Genomic DNA, 21963 nt, shown 5'->3' with positions numbered 1-21963 from the left:
TATCCATGATTCATGACGTGGTTTTAATTTATGTCCGAATCTAGTCCCGGCATGGAAGACTCGATGCATCAGAGGCTGACGGAGACGCCATGGGAGAAGGTAGAAGAACAAGAAAAATAAAGGGTAAAACAAAGACGTAAGGGATCGCCGGTAAGTTGGGGCGTCATTCTTGAGGAAAGATAACCGAGAAAAACACCGTGAAAAAGTGGAAACATCAGCATGGCGGACAGGCAACAAAGAGAACACAATGACGGGTTCTAAGAAATAGCACAGAATCTTTCAAAGTTTGTTTCTTTATTGTTTTCTTAACACGCAACTGCAACAATTTCTGCTAAGAGGGGTTAAATAGCCTAACTTTTGGGAAGAATTCGAACAATCAGTTACAAGAAAGATGCTGTGAAAGACTTCCTTTGAGGAAACTTTAATACTCTATTGTTCTCCAAGAGAATTACCTCATCTTGCTCTGTATTATCAAAGTCAATTATACGAGAAACCAATCAACCGACCAGACTTTCGGCTTCCCGGAACTTTGACTAAAAAGGGCAAGTTTAAAGAAATTAATGTTGCCTTTAATTAAGAGGTAATGCGAGCTCTCTTTCCTTTAACCGTGCTACTTTCGTCATTATTTTCTCTAGTATAGCATGAATATTGGAATAATGAAATTGTAGAGATACGTACCTGTGAGTAATGTTCAATAATCCAGGTTCTTCTCACAATGTGGCAGAAACAGAAAATCAATGGAAAGATGTTGAAATAATGTTATACTTCGATGATGAGGCGTAAGTCTTCCAAAATATCTACCTTTTATTATTCTCCAAAAGAATCAGTTCTTTCGGAATGAATCGTACAAACGTCACAAGGCGAATAGAAAGGAAAAACATCACGCGCAATCGAAGAGGATGTACAATGATCCTCCGTTATATCAACGGCCCTAAAGAAGAATGACACAAGTCACGTTCAAATGAAAATGCCAGTTTTATCGTGGAAAAAAATACGACTTTTGTCTATATAAATTCTGCTTTAAGACTGTGAGTTAGTTTCGTGACTCTTGCCGTAGGAGATAGTGAATCATGTCATAAGGAGTATTATAAATCATATTCGACGGCCGTTTATCTATCTGACTCCCGTGTGCGATAGAGCTCTGTCGAAATAGAATCGAACGTTTTATCTCTCCGTACATACAATTCTCAGTCCGATTGACGAAATACTAAAGACCGCTAATAAACTCTTTGAACTTCATCCCCGGGAGAGCATCATTAATAGACCGCGGATCTTCGAGCAAAATAAAAATGTTCCCTGTCGTTTCCAGGAATCCTAATCTCTCAATAATTCGTATAAATCGAAACTGAAAGAACGGCGTTTTACTTCATTCCCGTCATGAACGAACGGAACCCGCAGTCTAATCATTAAGTATCGCGCTGGAACGTGATTCGTGAACCGAGTAGGGGTTACTTTGTCAATACAAACTATCTTCGATCCACATCGAGACGTTTTGGGATCGTGGCAGGGAAAGGATGTCCTCTCAAGCGGATGGACACAATAGAATAGAACTTAAATCATTTGTCATAACGCAGATTAGGGAATGTGTCGACTTTGGCAACCAAGTGAAATGAATCGATGATCTTTGAACTGAACTGAGCGACTCTGTGCAGCTACTACTACTACTACTATTGAACGAAAAATCAAAAGGAAATTAACAAGAGGATTGTCATGTGATGAAAAACAGTAAAACCAGATAAATTAACGATTGCTTCGAATTGGACAACTGAACGTAAAACGACTTTGTGATCTTGGGATCAAGAAATCTGTAGGAAATCAACAGGATTATCGTCATTTGTAAGATCGACTAAAATAAATAAAAGACGCAGAAACGACGCAATACTCGATCATCGTCGTAAAAGCAAGCTTGTGGCTGCACCACGAACTCGATGGAGCAAAGTAACCCCTGTTAAGCCGCGTTCCCACTTGGACAACTCCCGGAGCGTGTCTCTTGGAAGTTCTGAATCTGTTCTTTAAGTTATCCAAGTGGAGATGCGACTCAACCCTCTCAAGTATAGTAGCTGCACCTAAGACTGATTCAATTTATCATTTCCTTCAGGTTAAAGAAGGCAGACGATGCGGTGAAGCCACCTGAACCTGAAGAGATCCGGTCGGTTCACATTGTTCTACACATTAGCTTAGCTAAGTATCGACTTACGTGCTAATAAGGCCCGTGGTGTAGGTAATCAGAGTAATCGGTTATCACTGCGACAGCCCATTCGCTAGAATGTCTCGGTGGATGCTGTTCGGGCTGTCGCCGACGAAACGTTTGGAATAAAAATCTAAGTCCGTAAAAATATTCCGGTGTCTAGACTGGCTGAACATCAGATTAAAAACGAACCTACTCTAAAATACGAGCACGAAAACGCCTCTCTCTCTCTTTCTCATGATTTGGTGTAAGGCAACGTACACGCGCGTTCGAGGGGCAGAGGAATTCGATATGTCGGTTTCTGTCGTTGAAACCGAAGGAAACCTCGCCCTATCTACGAAAGAATCTACCCGTTCTACGATCCGCGAAAGAAACACGTTTTTACGTCGGGAAACGGAAGATTCGTTCGACATGAACAAACCAACGGTCAAAACGTGATTAACCTAATCGCGTTTGATTAATGGACGAGCTTAGACGATCGAACGATCTTCGATCACCCGGTAGAACTGTTTCCTTGATCGCGAGGAACGTAGAAGCGGCCCAGCCAGAGTCGTCAGTGTTCAAATCTTAAGCAACGCGTTGTACATGAAGATCAGCTTCCCATTGTCGGTAGTGTACATCAGTTTGTACCTCCGGCTAGTCATCTTGTCAATCAGAGTCTTTGTCTCCATTTCGCTGTGCTGCGAGCTCCACCGGATCGAGAGAACCGATATCCTCGTCGTCTCCCAAGGGATCGTGTCGAGCACCTGCGCAGAAACAATAGGGGATCGTACATTGTTTGGGAACCGTCTGGCGGAGATTTTAGACAATCACCTGGCCGTCCTGCGCGTCGGGGCTGTCTAGGCTCAGGTAGTCCAAGGTAGTTGCGCTGTACGCCAACAGAACGCTGTACAGAGGGAAGCACTTCAACCTCGTCGTCGGTAGACCTTCGTCCGAGGACACCAGACTGTTCGGGCCCTCCCCTAGTTTGGTAACTTGCACCTCAGACTCCTGGTGGTAAGTAATCTGTAATCAAGATGCAACTATGAATGTCAGAATAAGACATGTTTAAAAGTTTAAGGGATTTAATTCCAATAATTTGCGGCTCTTGCCTCTTTGGTATCCTTGTCGGTGCTAAGGCAAGCGTGCAAGACCCTAGTCTTGGGGTTCCTGGTACTCCTGTGAGCCTCGAAAAAACTTCTGGGATCCGTGAGCACGAGGACGCCCCTCCAGCTGAGGTTTCTCTCGAGCCAGCCCGTCCCGGAGACAGCTCCTATCTGCGGAACGCGAGAATCCTAATAAAAAAACGAACGCCGCCTAAATAGCCGAGAAATTTCGCGGAGGAAAGCTATTTCCTAGGAGGGGCGGGAAGCAATCTCCCGTGGAGAATATTACGGCGTTGGAAGGAATCAGTCGGAGGTCTCGGTTAATTTTCTAGCAATTAGACGGATTAAAAGGTCGCCGCTCACCCTGCTAATGTACTCGACGTAGACGCCCTCACGTTTTCCTTCTGTTAAGCCCGACACATACTTCTCCTCCGTGGTCTGCGTGGCGTTCAGAGGGTCCTGTTGGGTGGTCGGCTTCAATTGAACCTCCCTGATGTACGCCACCAGCTCCGGATTGTCCATCGAGACGCTGTTCAACACGTAGTCCCTGGTCATGTTCGCGTCGAACGCCTGCCTCCTGCAACCGGCATGTCGGCTTCAATGCACACGCGATGCACGGGAACACACAAGCGGACGCGCATGATGCACACGCATAACCACGAACACAGGCTCACGCACATGCATATCCGCACCCTCATTAAGTCCGACGCGTAATCACGTAACGCATCTGCCGATAAGCTGCTCGTTCCGAGTTGGCCGCTGAATTTCGCGATGCATTCGGAACTGTGTGGAGCACCGAAAACCGTCAAAGTCTGTATCCGAGCAGACGTTGGCGGTTTCACCGCAACCGTTACCAACCACCCACACTTTTCCAACTGTTTCATCCAAAACAAAGCGCAACGGTTTTCCGAAAACTTGCGGATTAATTGGGTCAAGACTGAGCATAGCTTCGGAGACGTTAATTAACAAGCTCGGTAGCATCATCGCGCAGGTCATAATCATCCTGCAGTTAATATAAAGCCAGCAAATTTTATAATATATGTGCAAATTTTTCCGTTTCATTGTTTTAATGATCCATCAAGGAGATACGTTGTGTTTATCCCTATAATTTTGATTATACGAATATAATAATTTCTTAGAAAAGGATATGAAATATAAATATTTTATATTTATCGTGTGCCTATATTTACATTTATAGAATCTTAGTCGGACTTCAAGGAACGAAATAAAATCCATACTTATTAGATTATTACTGGAAATATGAAGTTAATAACAAAGGACTATGAAGATCAGCAGCAGCGTAGCTAATGCTGGTGTTAAGTATTTTTCTAATTTCGATAAACTCGTTAAACGTTTTCTTTCGAATAAGCATCGCTACTGCAGGCCGCAATGGAAATGGTAGACAGACCGTTTCAAGAAGATTAATATTTTAAACAGCAGTGTCGTTGGTTTCGTAATGTTGGAGGCACGGTGTTAACAGTAATCGTCTTAGACGCTAACAAGCATCGTTGAACGGAGTTTTTCTCGTAAGCGCATTGTCGAGCAACGTTAATAGTCTTCGGCGCAACCGCCGCGAAGGGAAAGGATGATAATCATCGAGTGACCTAGTAATTAGCTCCGTCTAACAATCGCGTTCTCCCGGCTAACGTCTCCGCGGACCGGCGTCGATCTCTCGAGGGGAGAAAGACAATGGCGCCGCTTCTTGCTTGGCAAACGCGATTTTGCGGACAGCAATTTGTTCCGGTAAATTGACTGAGATTGTAAATTGTCCGCCGACCGATGCTGTTAATCTAAGCTCGATCTTCCTAGATGAGAATGATGTACAACGTTGGTTCTTAACGATCCCTATTCTGTCACCTTTTTTTCGAGGAACCGAGGCTCGGACAAAAGTTCGTGGAATTTCATTTTTTATTCTGTCGGTTCGGACAGATTCCTATACAGCGAAAATGCATAAAATTGGCAGCCCACTCGGAAATGTTTTATTCATGGACTGGAACTTTGTCGAGTGACAGCGAATAGCGCGACTTTGCATCTTTTTGATCAGATGCAGAGATGCGTCGCCGAACAATCGATCCGCAGTCTTCTATTGTACTTCGGACAAAACCAATTAAATATTCGGTGCAATTCGTCTGCGACGCATTTGTTACCGAGTAGGGACCGTGCGGTCACTCGTGCACAGAACAAACAGCTTCGAGCGGAGTTTCGCTCCAACAATACCAAAATATAATGAAATACAGAAGTATGCGGGAATTGAGATTTCTCTGATTAATACCGTGATAGAGGAGGGAATAAAAGTTTTTCTCACTGCAGCACCTTAATTGGATCACATTCCACTTTCAGTCGGAAACGCGGGAAATCCTTAACGATAGTTAATCCTATAATTCTCTACGAAAACGAAAGAGAGAATGAACGTGGAGATAAAAGTAACCTGAACCAATAGAAACAATCTACGCTGCTCGGCATTCTCGCCAATTAGCTAACACTGCATACTCTATCGAGCACACGAGATGCCTGGATTATGCTAGATTGCGTTTGTCAACACTCTCTTGCGAAATAACTTCGGAATCTCGTGTTTCCATTATCTAAAGTTACACACGTCCCTTGCACGCTAGACCGCGAAAACAATTAATTCGAAAGTGTCTAAGTTAATTTCTGTTTTATTTTCCGCGTTAAATTGTCTATTACTTGTAATCGAGTAGAAAAGAATATAATGTTTGTTTTAAAAAATGATTCAATTAGGTATGCACAAAATGTTGGTAGGTTTTTGCAATAATCGCAGGATAAAGCCAACGAACAGCAAGAACAAGAAGATGCTGCGAATACCATTTACTCTCCGAGTTATCCTAATCGTAAGATGAAGACCGGGTTATTTAAAATCTAATGGACCGTCCGTCGGTTGGGCTCTAATCAGATTCTAATATAACTCAATCTCGAGGAGTTCTCCGGGATTACATGAATCTCGAGCAAAGTAACTGTCCCACGGTTCTATTATTCCGGCGATTAAGGTTTACGATGGCTCAAACCTTCCTTGAGCGAGTCTTTTTTCTTTTCTCTCCCTCTCTCCCTCTCTCTCTCTCTCTCTCTCTCTCTCTCTCTCTCTCTCTCTCTCTCTCTCTCTCTCTCTCTTTGAAAGAAAGGCTCTTCTGCCAGTTTTACGGGTACCCGTTCTGTCAGGGAATCCCACGGTTTCGTAATTTCTTAACGCACCAGAGAACGTAAAGATTTTTGTTGCCCCGTAAACTGGACTTCCCGAGTGCACCGATATTATTGCACTCTCTTTCTCGCTGCTCCCGGCCTGTTCCCCATCGAACGAGCGAAAACGCACCGAATTAAGTCTGCTGCTCAATTAACGTCCCCGTCATTCCCGGTTTTTTCTACCGTCGATTGGTCTCGCGAAAACCCGCTGATGAACGAGCTTCGACCGAGCAGATTAACGTCGACTTCGTGCGGGCTCCGTTTAATTTGACGTCGCTAATAAACCTTTTTTTCAGTAAGCCGGTTTACCGACGTGAAAAAGTCGATCGTTTTTTGCCGTAATCCTCGCAGCGTGCACGCAGATTATGATAGTAATACAATTAAAACTTTGAAGAGTTACGGCAGAATTTAGGTGTGAACGTTTGGATACTTGAACAGCTGCTTTGTTAAAGTACCGGACGTGAATGTCGTCGATTTATACAGCAAATCGTTTCGGATATGTGTATGATACTTGTCTCATTATATGTGAAATGCATTCGGATAGTACAACAGAATTATGGCGACCAATCAAAATTTAGAAAATTGACAAGACTCGGATCATGTTCACAACCGTAAAATCGACGATGTTTACGATTATCGTCAGTTTTATTGAATAATTTTTCAAAACACATTTTTTAACAGACTTCCTGTACGCAGCCATTTGTACCATTTAATTGCCGACAATTAAGCAATTAGATTAAAATATACTGAGTCGAAATGAGCTGACAACCGCAACTCCGTTGGTTATATAGACATTGCAAACATGGCTGTCACGACAAAGGAAGAGAAATTTGTCGTTGCGGGGGTTAATGGAGGGAAAATGGAAGAACTCACCTCAAAGCCGCTGCCTCGCTCCAAACGAGCAGCAAGGCCATGGCAGTGGAAAAAGCGGCGAGAAACGCCAGGCAAGGTGCTACTTTCCTCCACCAGCTTTTCTTATGGCTGGACATGGTGGAGCCGGCCAGCGTGGAGCCCGCCGGAGGCTGCAGGACACCGGTGACCGGCGGCATCCCTGCGGGCGCCATCCTGCAAAACGGAAAAACGCCTCTCGTTGTAGAAACGTGCTTAGACCTGATAAAAAGATAGCGTGGCGACGAGAGGCGACGCGACGAAGGGAAAGTCGAGAGGAAAACAAAGAAAACAGACCGTTACGAGAGAGAATGGTTCGGCTGAACCCCTCGGATCGTTTTATTCCGGCCGTTCCACACGACCGTCTGCGTGTGTATGTCGCGCACGCATACAGTACACCACGTTTATAGCAGCAAAGTAGGAAAAATAATGGTGTCGGAGATGGAAGAGGCGCGGGCACATTGTGTGGGATGCTGACCCAACCTTCGCAACTCCGTTGCTCTGCAAACTCATGGATGCTACACTGAAAGCTACCTTAAACAGTATTTGCTGCCTTGAGAGCTTCGGCTCACGGCTCCCGATTCCCGGAGCCACGCAATGCTCTTTGTTAAAAATGAATAGGTTCAACTTTATGACGCGAATATTCTCTCAACATACCCTCCGCGGGATTATTCTACAATTATTTCTTCAATCAACATGGTCCCGACTTTATGCAACAAACGCGTTACCACGCAAAGCCTCTTTCGCGAATGCTATGCAACTTTGTCAAATGAATATTCTAGCACGAGGCAAGAGGCTCCTGGCAAGAGACGCTGTAATGGTTTCTTCCATCTCCATATTCGCGATTTTGCGTAACAACGACGCTGTACAGAGCTTTGGGCAACAGTGTTCACACGAAATGAGCAGCGAAATGGAACGATATGCAACAGGGAATCTCTTACAGCGGATAGTAAACAGAATGAAGGAAGGAGAAAGATGCCGGAAGGTCCAACAAGATCCAATGCCTTTAATGCAGGTTTAATGTCGGACGCAAAGTGGTGGCGCCCGTACGCGCAGAAGAGGCACTTAACATATTAAAACCGTGAGGGACGATAAGCAGTCTAAATGGAACAATAAAGCTCGTACGGACTTGGTCCGCGCGATACTCTTTACCACTCTTTAACCTTTCGCTGGCTAAAAAAAGCCTCTGCTCCCGGTCGCGTTCAGAGGTTGATTATCGCCGAGCAATTTCGTCTTAGTCCTGCACGATACGATCGTCGCGTGTGCAGGTCCTTCAAGGCGATTCGAGAGTTAATGCCGCGTTTAAATTCAGCGGGACGGCTCTCGAGCCTAGATGCATATTGCATCGGCGCATACGACGAAGGAATAACACGAGACCTCTCATGATTCGGAAGGGAATTTCGCTCGATAGTCGGATAAGGTGGTGGGAAATTCAACTTCTTCAAGTCGCGATATATATGCCGTTAATCATAATATTCTCCGCCTTTATATCTCTTATGTATTCACGTTTGGGTCAAAAGACTCCTTGTTCATGAATAAAATAATATAAAATAAAATATGTACACTCCGCAATCTGGCAACTTCTGGAGCAAGTTTCCTTCCACTTTTCTTCCTTTAGCCGTTTGGACGGTATCGTTTCATCATTTTCGGATAAATTAAGCGGTGAATAAAGTTACCACAACCGAGTTAATACACTATCTTCGGGCTGGGATCACCAAATTTACGAGCCGTCCACACTCGCCCCACAATTTTACATAGGCTGACAAGCACTTTTTCCACTATAAATCTCCTGAAAAAATGGTCCGGGCAGGAAATTGCTTCCACTGCAGCACGAGCCTCCTCCACAATAGCGCAACTTTGTCCCCAAAAAGCTTTTCCGCGCGGCTATAAACAACCGGAAGATGTTTTCACTTTCTTTGACGGCCGACTACCGCGAGTTTTCCTACGACGAAAAGTGAAAATATCACCGTTGTTTACGGTCGTACAACTTCCCGAGATGAAGTTGCGACGACGGTGCAAGCAATTTTCTCCCGAGGTCACTTCTTCGCGGGACTTCAAGGCCGTCGATGTACTTTCGCAACTGGTACGTCGAAGCAAATAGGGAGATGCATTCAGCCGTGTGTAGCAAGCGATTCCAGAAGGGACAATGCAGGGCCGTTTCCACTTTTCGGGGGTACTATTTGGACACCCTGTGCAACGACTGTTTGCACTCGGATGACAGAGATACCTCCAGGCACCGTGAGGTGGTTTATTTAAACAAGAGCAAACCGGAATTCGAAGTCGAATATTTGCAGGAAGTGACAGAGGGCTGGGCAGACTTAACTTTCGCGCGATGCTGCAACGTAATGGCATCCGAAACATTCTGCTGCCGCTGCTGCTGCTACTGCGAGATTCAGGTTGCAACACGGACCTCTCGTCCGCGATCGACTCCGCGTAATATTCGCTCGGTAACGACGTTTAATGCTCCGCCGCGGCAAAATGCGGGGAAAAATGGTAAGCAGCGTTTTCCGAGCGCCAGCGGCTTGCGAAAAGTCATTGACTGTAGTAACAACGGAAAATCGGAACAATGGGAACGACGTCTGCAACCGCAAACCGCAAGTTTACGATACTCCTCCGCGAGCGCTTTTTCCTCGGACTTCTCGTGAAAATATTTTGAAGCAGGGAGAGAGAATGCGCCGGTTTCTTACAGCCACGAGCAATTAGATGGGAAAGAGAGGAACGGAGACCGAGGGTGACGTTAATGAAAAGACGACTATAGTACGCAGGACGTGAAACATAATTGAACTCGTTTCGTTTGGATTTTTCAACGTTCACGGCTTTTTGTTCCGACATTAAGGAAATCGCGCAGATTCTCCAGGCAAATTGTTGTTATACTTGCAAGTACACGTGAGAAATCTCGCAAAAATTCCATGAATGCGATTACGATGGCGTGCCAGCCGCAATTTCTGAGCAAACTTGCTCCAGAGATCTGCGGTCTTCTGAAACATTTCGTTGTCGAGACGTTCAGAGAAAACATAATTTGGACTATTACTATTCATTTGTAACGTACGTAGAGTCCCTCGAATCTAACAAAGATGATGCTGACATTACTTTTCTTTTCCAAGTTTTAAATGACCTAATACAACGACTACATTGTTATTATTGATATTTTCAACGTGTCTATAGTTAAATGTCCTAATCAAAAGAAAAATCTTTTATAATTGCCGCATCGGCACCTCTATTACGTATTCGAATACGTTCTGCCGGTTATAATAAACAAATAAATAAATAAAATGAAAACAACGAAGGAACAACGTTTTCTTCGAGTATTTGCGATACAGCCGAGCGTTCTGCATGCTCGTAAAGCAGAAAGGTGTGCACGCGAGCCGGCGCGGCGCGCACTTTCTAAGCGGTTTTTTCGATCGCGCCCACACAGTGAGAAACGAGAAGGCGGAATCTAGACACCGATGCCGCCCGCTTGGATTTCCGCGTCCTCGTCCAAAGCGAATCGTAAGCTGCGAGGCGAACAAACTGGATGCTTTCTGCCAAAGCAAGAAGCAATTGTTTCCGGGAGAGGAGCGAGACAATGGAAGCCAGGTACGCGCCCGTGAGCATGGCTCGTTGTGTTGCGAAATACATAATAAAGAAATCCTTTTGTATCCTGCATACGCGAAATCGCGTTTCGAGGCAACCGAGTCAACAAGACTAGAATTATCAAAACATCTATTTCGATGTTCTGTTATTATTATTCTATTATTCGCACGATAGTATACAGTCTTCAACTATGTTTCTTCGATTTTCTAAATCCATCGTTAATTACGTCGTTTAAGGGAACGATATGAAAAGAATTTTCGGCGAGAGAAACAGGACCAGTTTGAAATGACGGATTTCATCATAAGCAAAACGAGAGATGCCAGGAATTCCTTTTTCCCCCGCCCGATTCCGTCAGTCGGCTTCCAATTGAGTTTGTCATACGCGCGACATAACCGAGCAAATACTATTTTTCGAGCGAGTTCCAGGCATCGGTGGAATTTTTAGGGATCAATCGGCATGGTAAATGTAAACCGTTGCGATGGGCATGCGCATTCTCCGCGGAAATGTTTACGAATCCTGGTATGTCGAACGCGACCGTAAAGGCGACGACGGCACTTCTTGCTGAATTGTTGCCGTTCAGCCGAAACTATTGGTAAACCGGGCTCCATTCATCGCGTTTCACGGTCCCGCGGCTACGAAACGGTAACATTGTAGGTATCTAAGTGTCGGTAAAAACTGCTCCAAGAATCGGTGACTTATTTCTGAAAACCCGCCACGATCGAAAGAAAAACCTTCGGCCGAGATTATAAATCACGAGTTTTCGTTTCAAGGATGGTTCGAGTCGCCAAAATGGGCGTTCTCTTGAATAATTAACGATGAGTTATGGCGCCGCAGAACCGGTCGAAGCTGTCGGAAAAAATATGAAAAATCGCTGGGTTTTTTTTACCTGGGAACTTCGTTGAATCGACGGGGAAGAAAGTAATTGGAGGGGAGGAACGAAGTCGCGGATGGTGGAGAATTAAATATAAAACCCACAGAAACACTCGCGTCCGCGAAGCTGCTGTCCGTTTCTTCTTGAAATAGCGTTCCTCGAAGGACAGGTAGACCGCACGAAGTTGTTCTTTTAATCGTGTGTTCTCGAGAAACTTTTTCGATTGCTTTGAACGCGACGCGGACGCGTTTCAAACGTAACGTTCGGAATACACGAGGGAAGTCTATGACGAACGAATTTCCCTCGAACAAATTCTTCACGGGTTTCTGCAAAAGTATTTCCTGCGTCCGTTGACACGTTACTTCGGGAACCGTGTAAGACGAATCGCGAGGAAACACACGGGTCATGAGAAAAGCTCGTGTGCAGCTAGACCTGAACAAAGGTGACACAAATTCGTTTTCTGCTAGCCTTCGAACGTTCGACTGACGTGGAATACTTTCGAGCAATGTGCAAACAATCAAGGTCTTGCGTTAAAGGCGTAGCTCTAAAATAAAAGGATCAATGTTGGTCTGGTTGTTTCAAAGTTTTCTTAGCTTACTTGAGACTACTGACACACATTGTGTGTCACGTTCTAAGTGGAAAGACCAGTGACACACAGTGCGTAACGATGAAACTACGGATTTCACGCAGTTGTAGCAAAAATGTGCGAATAAAACACAAAACCGTGAAGAAATCAGTATAATTTAAATTTTATTATAAGAAAAAAGACACGAAACCTAATGAGCCGTTCAAAATGATCGATTTTGAACTTTCTCTGTTAAAGTTACTGGAGCTGAAACTATAAAGACTCTTTCGAAGGAAATGATTGAATTTTTTGTCGTTAAAAAGCAATACACGTTAGTTACTTTTAAAACTCAGTAGGTTTAATGTTAAATCCTATTTGATAGAATCGTCCCAGAAAGAAATTGTAGAAAAACGCACAGTTTGGTCACGATAACAAAGGAAAAAAAAATATCGGCACCTGACGACAGACTTTGGAGAAGTCACCAGGTTGAGTCAGCAAAGGAAATGAAACGAGTATTTTGATCGTCGAAAGGGAAAACTTAGGGAAATGAGAACCAGAGTAGACAAGAGTTCGGCTGTTCGAAGGGGGCAAAGATGATCGAATGAGGGTACGTACTTGGCTTTGACGGGCTCCATTCCGGTCCAGAACAATTCGCCCGGTGGGAAGGTAGGTTCCGTTGAGTGCGGCATTCACGTGGCTCCGTTTCGCAGCCGGTCGTAACGACACCGTCGCCCGGAAGACATCGGCCAGGCCGCTTCACCAGGCCAAACACATCCTCTATCTCGCCGAGCACGGCGCGGCACAGCGGCCACTGCACTTTGGCTTTACTTTATTCCTTCCGCAGACGCAGACGTCGACCCGGTTAATTCTCTGGTCGGCCGAGAGACAAGAGAGAGCCTCGGGTCTTCTCCGACTTGTAATCCGGCCGAGAGAACAGACGAGGTCTTCCCGCGCGAACCGATCCTAGAAACACTTTATCACCGGCACGCTGACTCCGCTGGCACGCTACACCTCGCCAGGGTTGCGTACCCTTCTCCACCTATCCACCGACTAACAAGAACCCGGCAAGCCAATCGCCGGTCCTTGGGTCTCTTTTGTTTCCCCCCCGATGAAAGAGAACCTCAAACCTTTCACCGATAGAATTGCTGCAGAACTGTTTCTCCGCTCACCGATCTGTCGTTAGACCTCTTCGAATCGGGGGATGATTCACTCTGTATTCAAGGCTCAAGGACTTCCACTAATTTGCTATTCCTTATAAGTATTTCTAGAATTCTTTTACCCACGCGTTCGTAGAACTGTCGAGACAGTATCAGAGACGAAGGATTCTCTCGATTTCTTGTTCCTTCTACCAGTAAGTATCCCACACAGACTCTTCTGCCAGGAGGAAAATCACTGTCAAAACAAAAACTTTATCCGTAGTTGAACAAGGATAATTCTTCTGTTCCTTGTAAATCTTGATTCTCCTGTCGAAAAATGATCACTGTCAAGGCACAACCGTTCCTCTATTTGCAGGTGAACCTCGTGGCTTTCGATGGAGTCGCTTCTTCGAATCTTGTGATCGTAGTAGGCGTTGTTTCTAGCCACCCTTGCAGCAGCCTGCGTAGAATAGAAAACACTTTGTCAAGACAAAGCTGTCCACGGATTCGTAACCACCGATGGAATCAGTTTTCCAGTGGTCGTGGGTGGTTTCGCGGTAACATCCGCAGCTGAGATAAAAGAACACTGTCGCGCACGTGAACTCGAATGGGATCCTGTATCCTGTGTCGCGGTGGACAATCGACGCGCGACAAGCGTGTACAGCGGTAGCTCGCTCGCGTGAAACGATCGACGAGCGTTCTCGCCGATCGACTGGCCTGGCGAGCGGTTCTGTGTTTGCGACTCGGCCGAGGTCGAAGGAATCGAGGGAACAAAGAGAGCGCCGCGTCGCGACGTCCGACCGCGTGTACCGTCGCTGCCGTCGTTGTCGTTGTCGTGGTCGTGATCGTGGTCGTGGTCGGAGAGACCGTACGAAAGTTTATTAGCAGTGCACGTCGGATAGGGACGGGAGGAAGTCGTGCGAGCGTGTGTTGTCGTCGTCGAATGTCGCACTGCAGACCGACACCACGGTATACAGGCCCGGTCTGCTTCCCTGTGTCGCTTCTTCTCGCTTTCTCTCGCACGGTCTCACACATACACACACAGATGCATACACATTCTCTCTCTTTCTCCCTTCCCGTCTCTCCTTCGCTCTCTCGTCTCGTTCTTTCTCGCACGAATCGGCTCTCTCCCACTTGGCCGCGTACCGCCGGCTGTCTCGATGCAGACGTCCACCACGACACGACGGCCAACGATCGGGCTAGAAATGCCAGAAGGCGCCGCTGATGTTCAACCGTTCGACCGAACGTCGCGTTGGCCGCCAACTATACCTCCCATACACGAGCCTATCTCGTCGAGCGGGCCGGCTGTCCCGGCGCAGATGTCTCACCACCACGTCCAAATGCCGAAGAACAGCGAATTCAACCGCTCCCGGTACTTAACGAACAGCGAGGTTGGTATTTGGCTTGGTATTTACTAGCCAAGAATTACTTTGTTCATCAAAAAACGGGATTATCTCGGGACTGTGCCGATGTAAATGTTCGCCGAAACCGTGTGCAACGAGCTACAGACCCTGGAATCGATTCTTCCTCGAATGACTTGCTACCAACTGAAACGATCAAAGACTCACGAAAGTGTCCATGGAGACTCAAAAGTTTGAGGGCGACGAGGCACCTAGAGGAAACGGAGACTTCCGGTTGTTTCTAAACTATTCAAGGACTCTAGAAACTGTCGACGTTCGCAAGTTCGAAAGAACTTTACATCGGTGCGAAAATCCTCGCTTTCTACAAACTGTCTGTTCATGTTCTCAATTGTAACTTTACTTTGGACTAGAAAGAAAGAAGAAGAGCCTCTTGAAGCGGGGGTCAAGGACTATGAGAAACGTTCATAGATGTTCACAGGACGGAACATTGGAGAAGCAAATGGAGGACATTGAACAAAGAAAAAGAGTCGAGGAGCCATCAATCGTTCCTAAGCTATCTGCAACCTCCAAAAAAAACGCAGGTGTTTTCTGGAGCCGAGTGCGCCGGAGGCACTAATAAATGTCCCTTTCATCGAAGCAGAAGAATCCAAGAACAATCGGAGTCGATTCGACGTCTTAATACCTACATTTCTCAATGCAAATCTAAAGAAACAGTTTATCGAAGTCGAGAAGCATTGCATCGCCTAGACAAGCGTGCTATGACGTTAGAAGGATTATCAGGAACAATTGTCCCAAGCAATTTCAACAAAGCTTAGAGATTCGAAAAAATGTCGAAGTACGCGTCTACAAAGGAGCCTTGGATCAAACAAGAATTCCGTACCAGTGTCTACAGCGTTAAAGGGCTAACAAGAACTTGCTAAGTCTACAGGCTATCGAGGAGACTGATACTAAAGTTGGCAAAGTTCATCGGTCAAACAAGAACGCTATAGCTGTGTCTAGCATGTCGGAGGATTACCAAGAGTTGGCGAGTTCACGATCGTCTAGAGCTGGTCGATGGCCATTCCCCGAGGACTCCGTGCGTGGATTACAGCAGGTGTCGAGATTCGGATGTCCAGCGGGAGGACCGGGGGTCACGGCACCGGAGACATTTGGCGGCCGTGCGTATTTCGGCGTTCACGCGAACGTAAAGCCGCCGAGTTTGCGGAGAAGGAAATGCAGCCAGTATATGCTCGTCCCGAGGCGAGAGCCGACTGCCCTCCAGCACCTGGAACGGCACACGGTAGAACTGGGTACAATGCCTCCTGTATCGAGTGTCCTTCTTTAAACATCGGCCTCCATCAGCGTGCTCCTGCTCTATCCCCTTCAATCTAGCCGTCCCTCTCGCTCTCGCTTTTACGAGGACATTCCACGCTCTCCGCTCTCCTATTAAACAGCCAGGTAGAGGACAGCGGTTCTCAACCGGCCAGGTGTGCGCCGCGATCCCCTTCTCTTTCTCACCTGGATCGTCGGTCTCCCTTTCGCTTCCTCGCCTCTCGCGCTCCTCTCTCCCTCACTCTCTCTCTCTCTCTCTCTCCCTCTCTTTCTGTCAGGCTCCCTTCCTACTACTTCAGCGTTTCCCGCCGAGGGACACGCTCTTTGGTCATCGAGCCAGCACACGCTTCTATACCGTGATACACGTCCGGTAGCGTGGCGAAGGCGTTATCGATCCTGCGACTCGTGGCCGCCTTTGTGTTTCACGTTTACAACCGGGAACACAACCACCGTTCGCTTTTCTTGATTGATCGGACCAGCGCCGAGCCGAGCAGAGCCGAGCCGCCGAGTATACCATCGCGATCTTCGAATCGGGGCACCCGGTAGATCAACTCCTGTCGCGCCCTGCCACCCCTATTTTCTGATCCCGATCCTCCGAACTTCCCTTTCTGTCCATCGCGAAAACCATTCACGCCCTTTTGTGCCTTTGATTGTGGATGGTAATCCTAATTTGCAAATATAGAGTGTCTCTCGAAAGTCCAACATGATTTTAGTCCTTTTGAACATAGCCAAACACTCCTTCGAAACTTCTCCTCTTCAAAGATTATACTCAGGCCGAGATGCAACATTATAGTGCAAGCAAAGAGTTTCTGAATTTAAAACTTTGGAGCACGGTCGAACAGTCTCACAAATCCTTCTCCTAAAGGCGGCTAATTATTTATAAAGAACACTCGGATTAACATGCAATGATTTAATATAAGAGTTTTACGTCGCGACGAAAGGATCGAGAAAATGGTGGTCTTCCGGTCCCCAAGAAACCCCAGTGGCCCAATTGGAATCGCGAATATCCATTTCGGTTTACAGCGAAGCGAATGAAAAAACCATGTCTTTCATTAGCCGTGAAAAGAGCGGTTTAATACGTACGGTCGACAAAGTATTGAAATCGAGGTAGACACCGTGCGAAGTGGCCCTTTGAAGGGCGAAACGAGGAACGTTCGTTTTGGAACGTATAATCGCGAGTCTTCAGCAACATGGAAAAGTAAAGAGGTCCACGGCGCGGCGAGGCGAGAGCGAGCAGCGTACTCGCCAGAGGGAAGCAAATATTTTCATGTCGTAATCGGAGAGTGTTAATTACGAGTCAAAGGATGGCCGGAGCAGCAAGGTCCCGGGTTGCGAGGCAACTTCTCGGAACGAAATTCGCTTTTTCCTGGGAAAATGCGGGGCATCGTCTCTTTTAGAACGCTTGCCGCGCGAGGCGGAAAGATGAATTTCGTTTCAACGCGTCGTCGCACTTAGCTACACGTTCGTCGACTAGATTAGGCTGTGAAAGGAGACGAACGAGCGAGCATGTATCGCACGGTGAGCTCTTTATATGCTCAAAAGAACATTCTTCACCGAAATTGAAACTCGGAGGGCGAGTCCGACAACGAGGAGCGCCGTGTCCTTTCGAAGGAGAGATAGACAAACTTGTAAAACACACTTTCCGCTATTCCCGCGTGGAAGTTTCAGGTCTGGCAGTAGTTACACGGTGCCAATAGCGAGTTGCATTTTTACAGGAGTTCGTGGAATCCCGCTGCATTCACGTTTTATAAGTGGATTCGCTGCAGCGGAATACAAAAATCAGCGGGATGGAAGTTTTGACGAGCATTTAAACACTGAACTTTTAAAAGCCGCGGTGAGATTCAAATAAAACCTGTCGAACTTCAAAGCCGACGTTCGACTTGTTAGCAAAGTAATGTAATTCTTACGACGCAATCGTACATTTTCTCAGAGCGTGATTTTATTGTGAAGATGTATCGCAGTCTGTCGATCGCAGATTAGATCGGAATTATTATTATTAGACATTTATTAACGGGCATGTTGCTCTCGTACATTATCAGTAATAGGACTGCGATATGCATATAAGAATCGACACGATCGGCAAGGCGGTTAGATAATACGGTCGATAGAACTGTGCAAGTCATTCGACTGGATGAAAGCAAGATCTTGGCCTGATAGTGTCTGTAAAAATTGCTGCAGGTTTGAGCAAGTGGAAGATCATCGAAATGGGTAAGCTGTTGGCAATGCGAATGCATTTCATGGAGCAGAACAACTACACCTGGGAAATGGAAAGTCAAGGAAACGCATCCATTTTCGTGCTCGTATTACCGAAACGTTTCTTCGGAAAACTGCTACTTCTCGGCCATAAAAGGCTGGCGAAAAGCCGGAGACGTGCTGCAACATGGACGGCCGTGCCACGGAATACGTTAACGATCGTACGTCTCGTGGTATTTCGATGAAATCCATTTTTCACAAGGCCGACGATGCTAAATTGACCGATCGGAACAGTGGGAACACCGTCGATGATCCACTCGACGCGAAACTGCAAAAATAAATGGAACGCGCCGTAAATAATTTCTCGCTGGCGGACTTCTTTAAAATAGAATCCTCCGTGGGATCCTTGCAAACAGCGACGTCTGGGCGCGGCGATACAATCCAAGTCTGTACTGAAAGAACGCGATAAATCAAACATACAATATTCAGCATTCTATTTGCTCAATAAATGTCAGACAAGCGAAATTCATATTTAATGTAATTAACAGTGGCACGCCATCGAGACGACAGATTTGTCGTATACAAATTTCAAGCGACGACGTTTAATTGAAAATGTAAACAATTTGTCGAATAAATTGTTCTCCTGATTAAAAGTATACACGAGCGGGCTAATTGTTCAAACGCAACCGTTTTCAAAAGCTTTCAACGACCGTGCGGATGGCGCTATTTAGATTCACTGAGACAATAGTACGATAATTTTTGCAAACCGATTTAAACAGCCACCGAGGATTATACTACTCTAGCTTAAGTCGCTTTATGTATTCTCGAGGTTCCTGAATTAATAGCACTAAATCACTTAAGGTATTATTCAGACTAACGCCGTAACAACAGTGTCTCGAGGGAGAGTTTATTTTCACTAGTTAATTGATGTAAATTTTATTAATATACGGTGCCAACGCAGCAGAGTTTGCCGAAGGCGGGGACGGTCTTTAGACGCTCAATTAAAATTCTTGATAAAGCGATGCGCCAGCTCCCTTCCGGCGTTCAATCACCAGCCTAACCTGCTTATACCTTGAAATGCGAAAACCAAAACCTGCGACCTAAACGAATACATAAACGGCTATAACAAAATTATTGGAAATTCTGTCGATAGAAAATCGGAAATTTAGTGTACCGAGACTTTCTAGGGTCACTGTAAATATTGGGTCGGCTCATAAGTTCGTGCAGTTTTAATTTCGATTTCAATTTCTCGCGTAACAATTGGCTAACAGTTACACATCTCTCGTGCGCTATTCGATAGCTGTGGCCGACTGTGTGTTAACCTATTATATCGAACCGGCAAGTTCCGCGAGATAACTAAGCAAACAGACCACAGCTAAACAAAAGAATGATTCAATATCGCAGCGGATCCTGGGAGGTTCGAGGCTCTGTAAAAGAGAGCAACGAGAGGTATCTGATCTCGTCAGGGGTGGTCGAACCGCCGCGCCACGTTGCTCCGTGCCGCGCTGGTAAAAGCAAAGTCAATTAGCAGCGATAATTCGGTCCCGAAGGGAAGAGGGTAGAGGGTAGAGGAAAGAGGGAAGAGGCATCGCAACCGAAGCGTGCTGATCGGGCTCGACGAGGCGTGACCCGGGGTTCAGGCTCGGTCAGCGGATGCCGTCAACGTCGAAGAGGAGAAGTCGCGATGGGAAAACAACGCCGGATCTCGGCTGAAAGCCGGGGCAGGACAGAGGTGTAGGCGAGCGTGGGCGGATGAAAAAACAGCGATTGGTCTGTTGTTCGGATACGAAACTGCTCGCTTGCGCGCGCGCGCGCAAGCGCGGAAGGGAGACGGGACAGCGGCAGCTGGGGCTGCCAAACAAAAGGGAACTTTGTCGAGCGGCAGCTTTGTTTGTTTATCGCGTCTGTCATAACTTCGCTTAATGAAAGCTGCGGAGTTGTTTCGCCGATCTGCAATCGCGGCAGCCATTTTGCTCACAATTTCGTTGCCCCGTGCAACCCGATTCGCAATCGCATTCGTTCGAATCCAGGAAATCCACGGCAAATTCAAGCACTGGCGATAATTTCGAAGCATCCCGGAGTACAGTTGCTTCCTGCAGAAAAAAGTCGCATTTCAAATGGCGTTCTTATTGACGAGTGGATAGGAAAATACGCCTGCGAACCCTCCATGGAATTGGGTTATTCGAGAACGCCGTCTGCGGCTGCGACGCGACGGGTCTAATTGTTTCAGTCTCGTGATCGTTCCACTCGCAGCATAGGGTGCACTACATGGTCTCCGGAGATCCGAGACCTTCTGCCACTTTGTCTCCATTAGCTTCCATACTTTGTCTTTGGAATGGGCTGATGATCGGCATAGTGGTTGGACTGAAGAAAATACGTCGCTACAAGAAGCCAAGAATGCCTCGAACGACTTCTACATAAAGATCCACGATCCAATTACTGTACATACGAGTATTAGATTTTTACCAGACATCGAAGAATGTAGATCGTTTAGAGCACAACGAACCGCGGTTCAAAAATATTCAAGGTTCCTGGAGCATTTCATTGACCTTAACAAGATTGGAATAATAAGGATGAAAAATGTCTGTGATTAAAGATTCATGAAACAGGATTGATATTTTCAATTTTAGTAAAAATATTCTTCGATATTTCATCTAGGTAAGGATGGAACGCTCATGCTAATCATCCGAAGTGAGACGATGTAAATTCGGCTTACGGAAAGGCGATAATTGAACCCACGGAAGATTGATGTATGTTCGAGCTTAACTATCGGGAGGTGTGTGCAGGTTGGATCAGGGCCTAGAGAAAATAGGTGGGAACCAGCGAACGATGATCGATGAGAGGGATCCGGTTCTTCGCGGGGAAGACCACGGTTCTTGGAAGGCAGGTGGTAGATTCCGCGAATCGATCGTGTCACCTGTCGTTAGACGACCGTTCGCAGGACAGTGAACCTCGCGTGCGTCTTCGTTCGAGCTGTCTAGACTGCGTAGAAGACTGCGGTGAATCGATAATCTTCAAGCCGAAGATTTCGGATCGTGCATCAATTTTCCCAGTTCGTTATAAGGCACGCGATATTTTTCTCCGCGAAACCTTGAACTCGATACTCCGTTGAGAAGTGCGGAGGCGTTCCATCACGAGCAAGATACAGCGGGACATTAATTTGATGCGTTTACGACGCCGAGAAAAGTGCAACGGCTAATTATTTACACCCCCGCGCCGTTGTTCAAATGAAATACGAAAGAAATGCAGGTGTCCCTGCGGATCCAGGAATCCGGCAGCGGTGGTGCTCAAATGAATTCGATTGTCGATCGCGACTCGATTACCTTCCGTTCGATCTCACAATCGGATTCGAAACGTGCCTGGGAAGAAGAAAGTCTCTTTAAAGCTCTTTAGCACAGAAGGCAATCGAGAATCCAGTCCAAGAATTTCGAAATAAATGTTTCAGTTCCCGAGCGTTTCCATCGCCGAGGGCTCTCGAGCTGCGCGTTCGTTAAGCCGAAAATCGAAGAACGTTTCAATTTATTTTTGTAGCGCGGCCGATTTGAATCGTATGGTGATTTCCTGGAACGACCATTCAATTGAGCTTAATCGATGGCA

The 21963-nt window shown here is 46.3% G+C and overlaps 1 protein-coding gene across 3 annotated transcripts; it reads right to left on the bottom strand.

The window, feature by feature from the left end:
• Nucleotides 1-784: 784 nt before the first annotated feature.
• On the bottom strand, nt 785-16294 carry LOC144476265 (protein Star). 3 transcript variants are annotated; one of them, XM_078192971.1, is made up of 7 exons: nt 15878-16294; nt 12981-13961; nt 7342-7533; nt 3637-3850; nt 3280-3462; nt 3002-3193; nt 785-2934 (listed from the first exon to the last, which is right to left on the bottom strand). In XM_078192971.1, the coding sequence occupies exons 2-7, from the start codon at nt 13052-13054 to the stop codon at nt 2749-2751; spliced, it is 1041 nt and encodes a 346-aa protein (XP_078049097.1). In that variant the 5' UTR covers nt 13055-13961; nt 15878-16294; the 3' UTR covers nt 785-2748. The 3 variants fall into 3 exon arrangements, with proteins under 3 accessions (XP_078049097.1, XP_078049099.1, XP_078049098.1); XM_078192973.1 differs by lacking the exon at nt 12981-13961; XM_078192972.1 differs by lacking the exon at nt 15878-16294 and having other exon boundaries at nt 3280-3444; nt 12981-15028.
• Between the last annotated feature and the right edge of the window lie 5669 nt (nt 16295-21963).

The sequence above is a fragment of the Augochlora pura genome, chromosome 10 (assembly GCF_028453695.1).
Source record: "Augochlora pura isolate Apur16 chromosome 10, APUR_v2.2.1, whole genome shotgun sequence".
In the NCBI taxonomy this organism is placed as follows: domain Eukaryota; kingdom Metazoa; phylum Arthropoda; class Insecta; order Hymenoptera; family Halictidae; genus Augochlora; species Augochlora pura.
The sequence above is the reverse complement of the archived record's forward strand: the minus strand, read 5'-3'. Positions and strand labels throughout refer to the sequence as shown.

Excerpts from the sequence above, each read along its gene's own strand:
- LOC144476265 (XM_078192971.1), bottom strand. The coding sequence starts at position 13,054 with ATGCCGCACTCAACGGAACCTACCTTCCCACCGGGCGAATTGTTCTGG. Across the intron at positions 7,534-12,980 it reads ATGGAGCCCGTCAAAGCCAA|GATGGCGCCCGCAGGGATGC; the intron begins GTACGTACCCTC and ends TCCGTTTTGCAG. Across the intron at positions 3,463-3,636 it reads ACGTCGAGTACATTAGCAGG|GATTCTCGCGTTCCGCAGAT; the intron begins GTGAGCGGCGAC and ends TTTTTTTATTAG.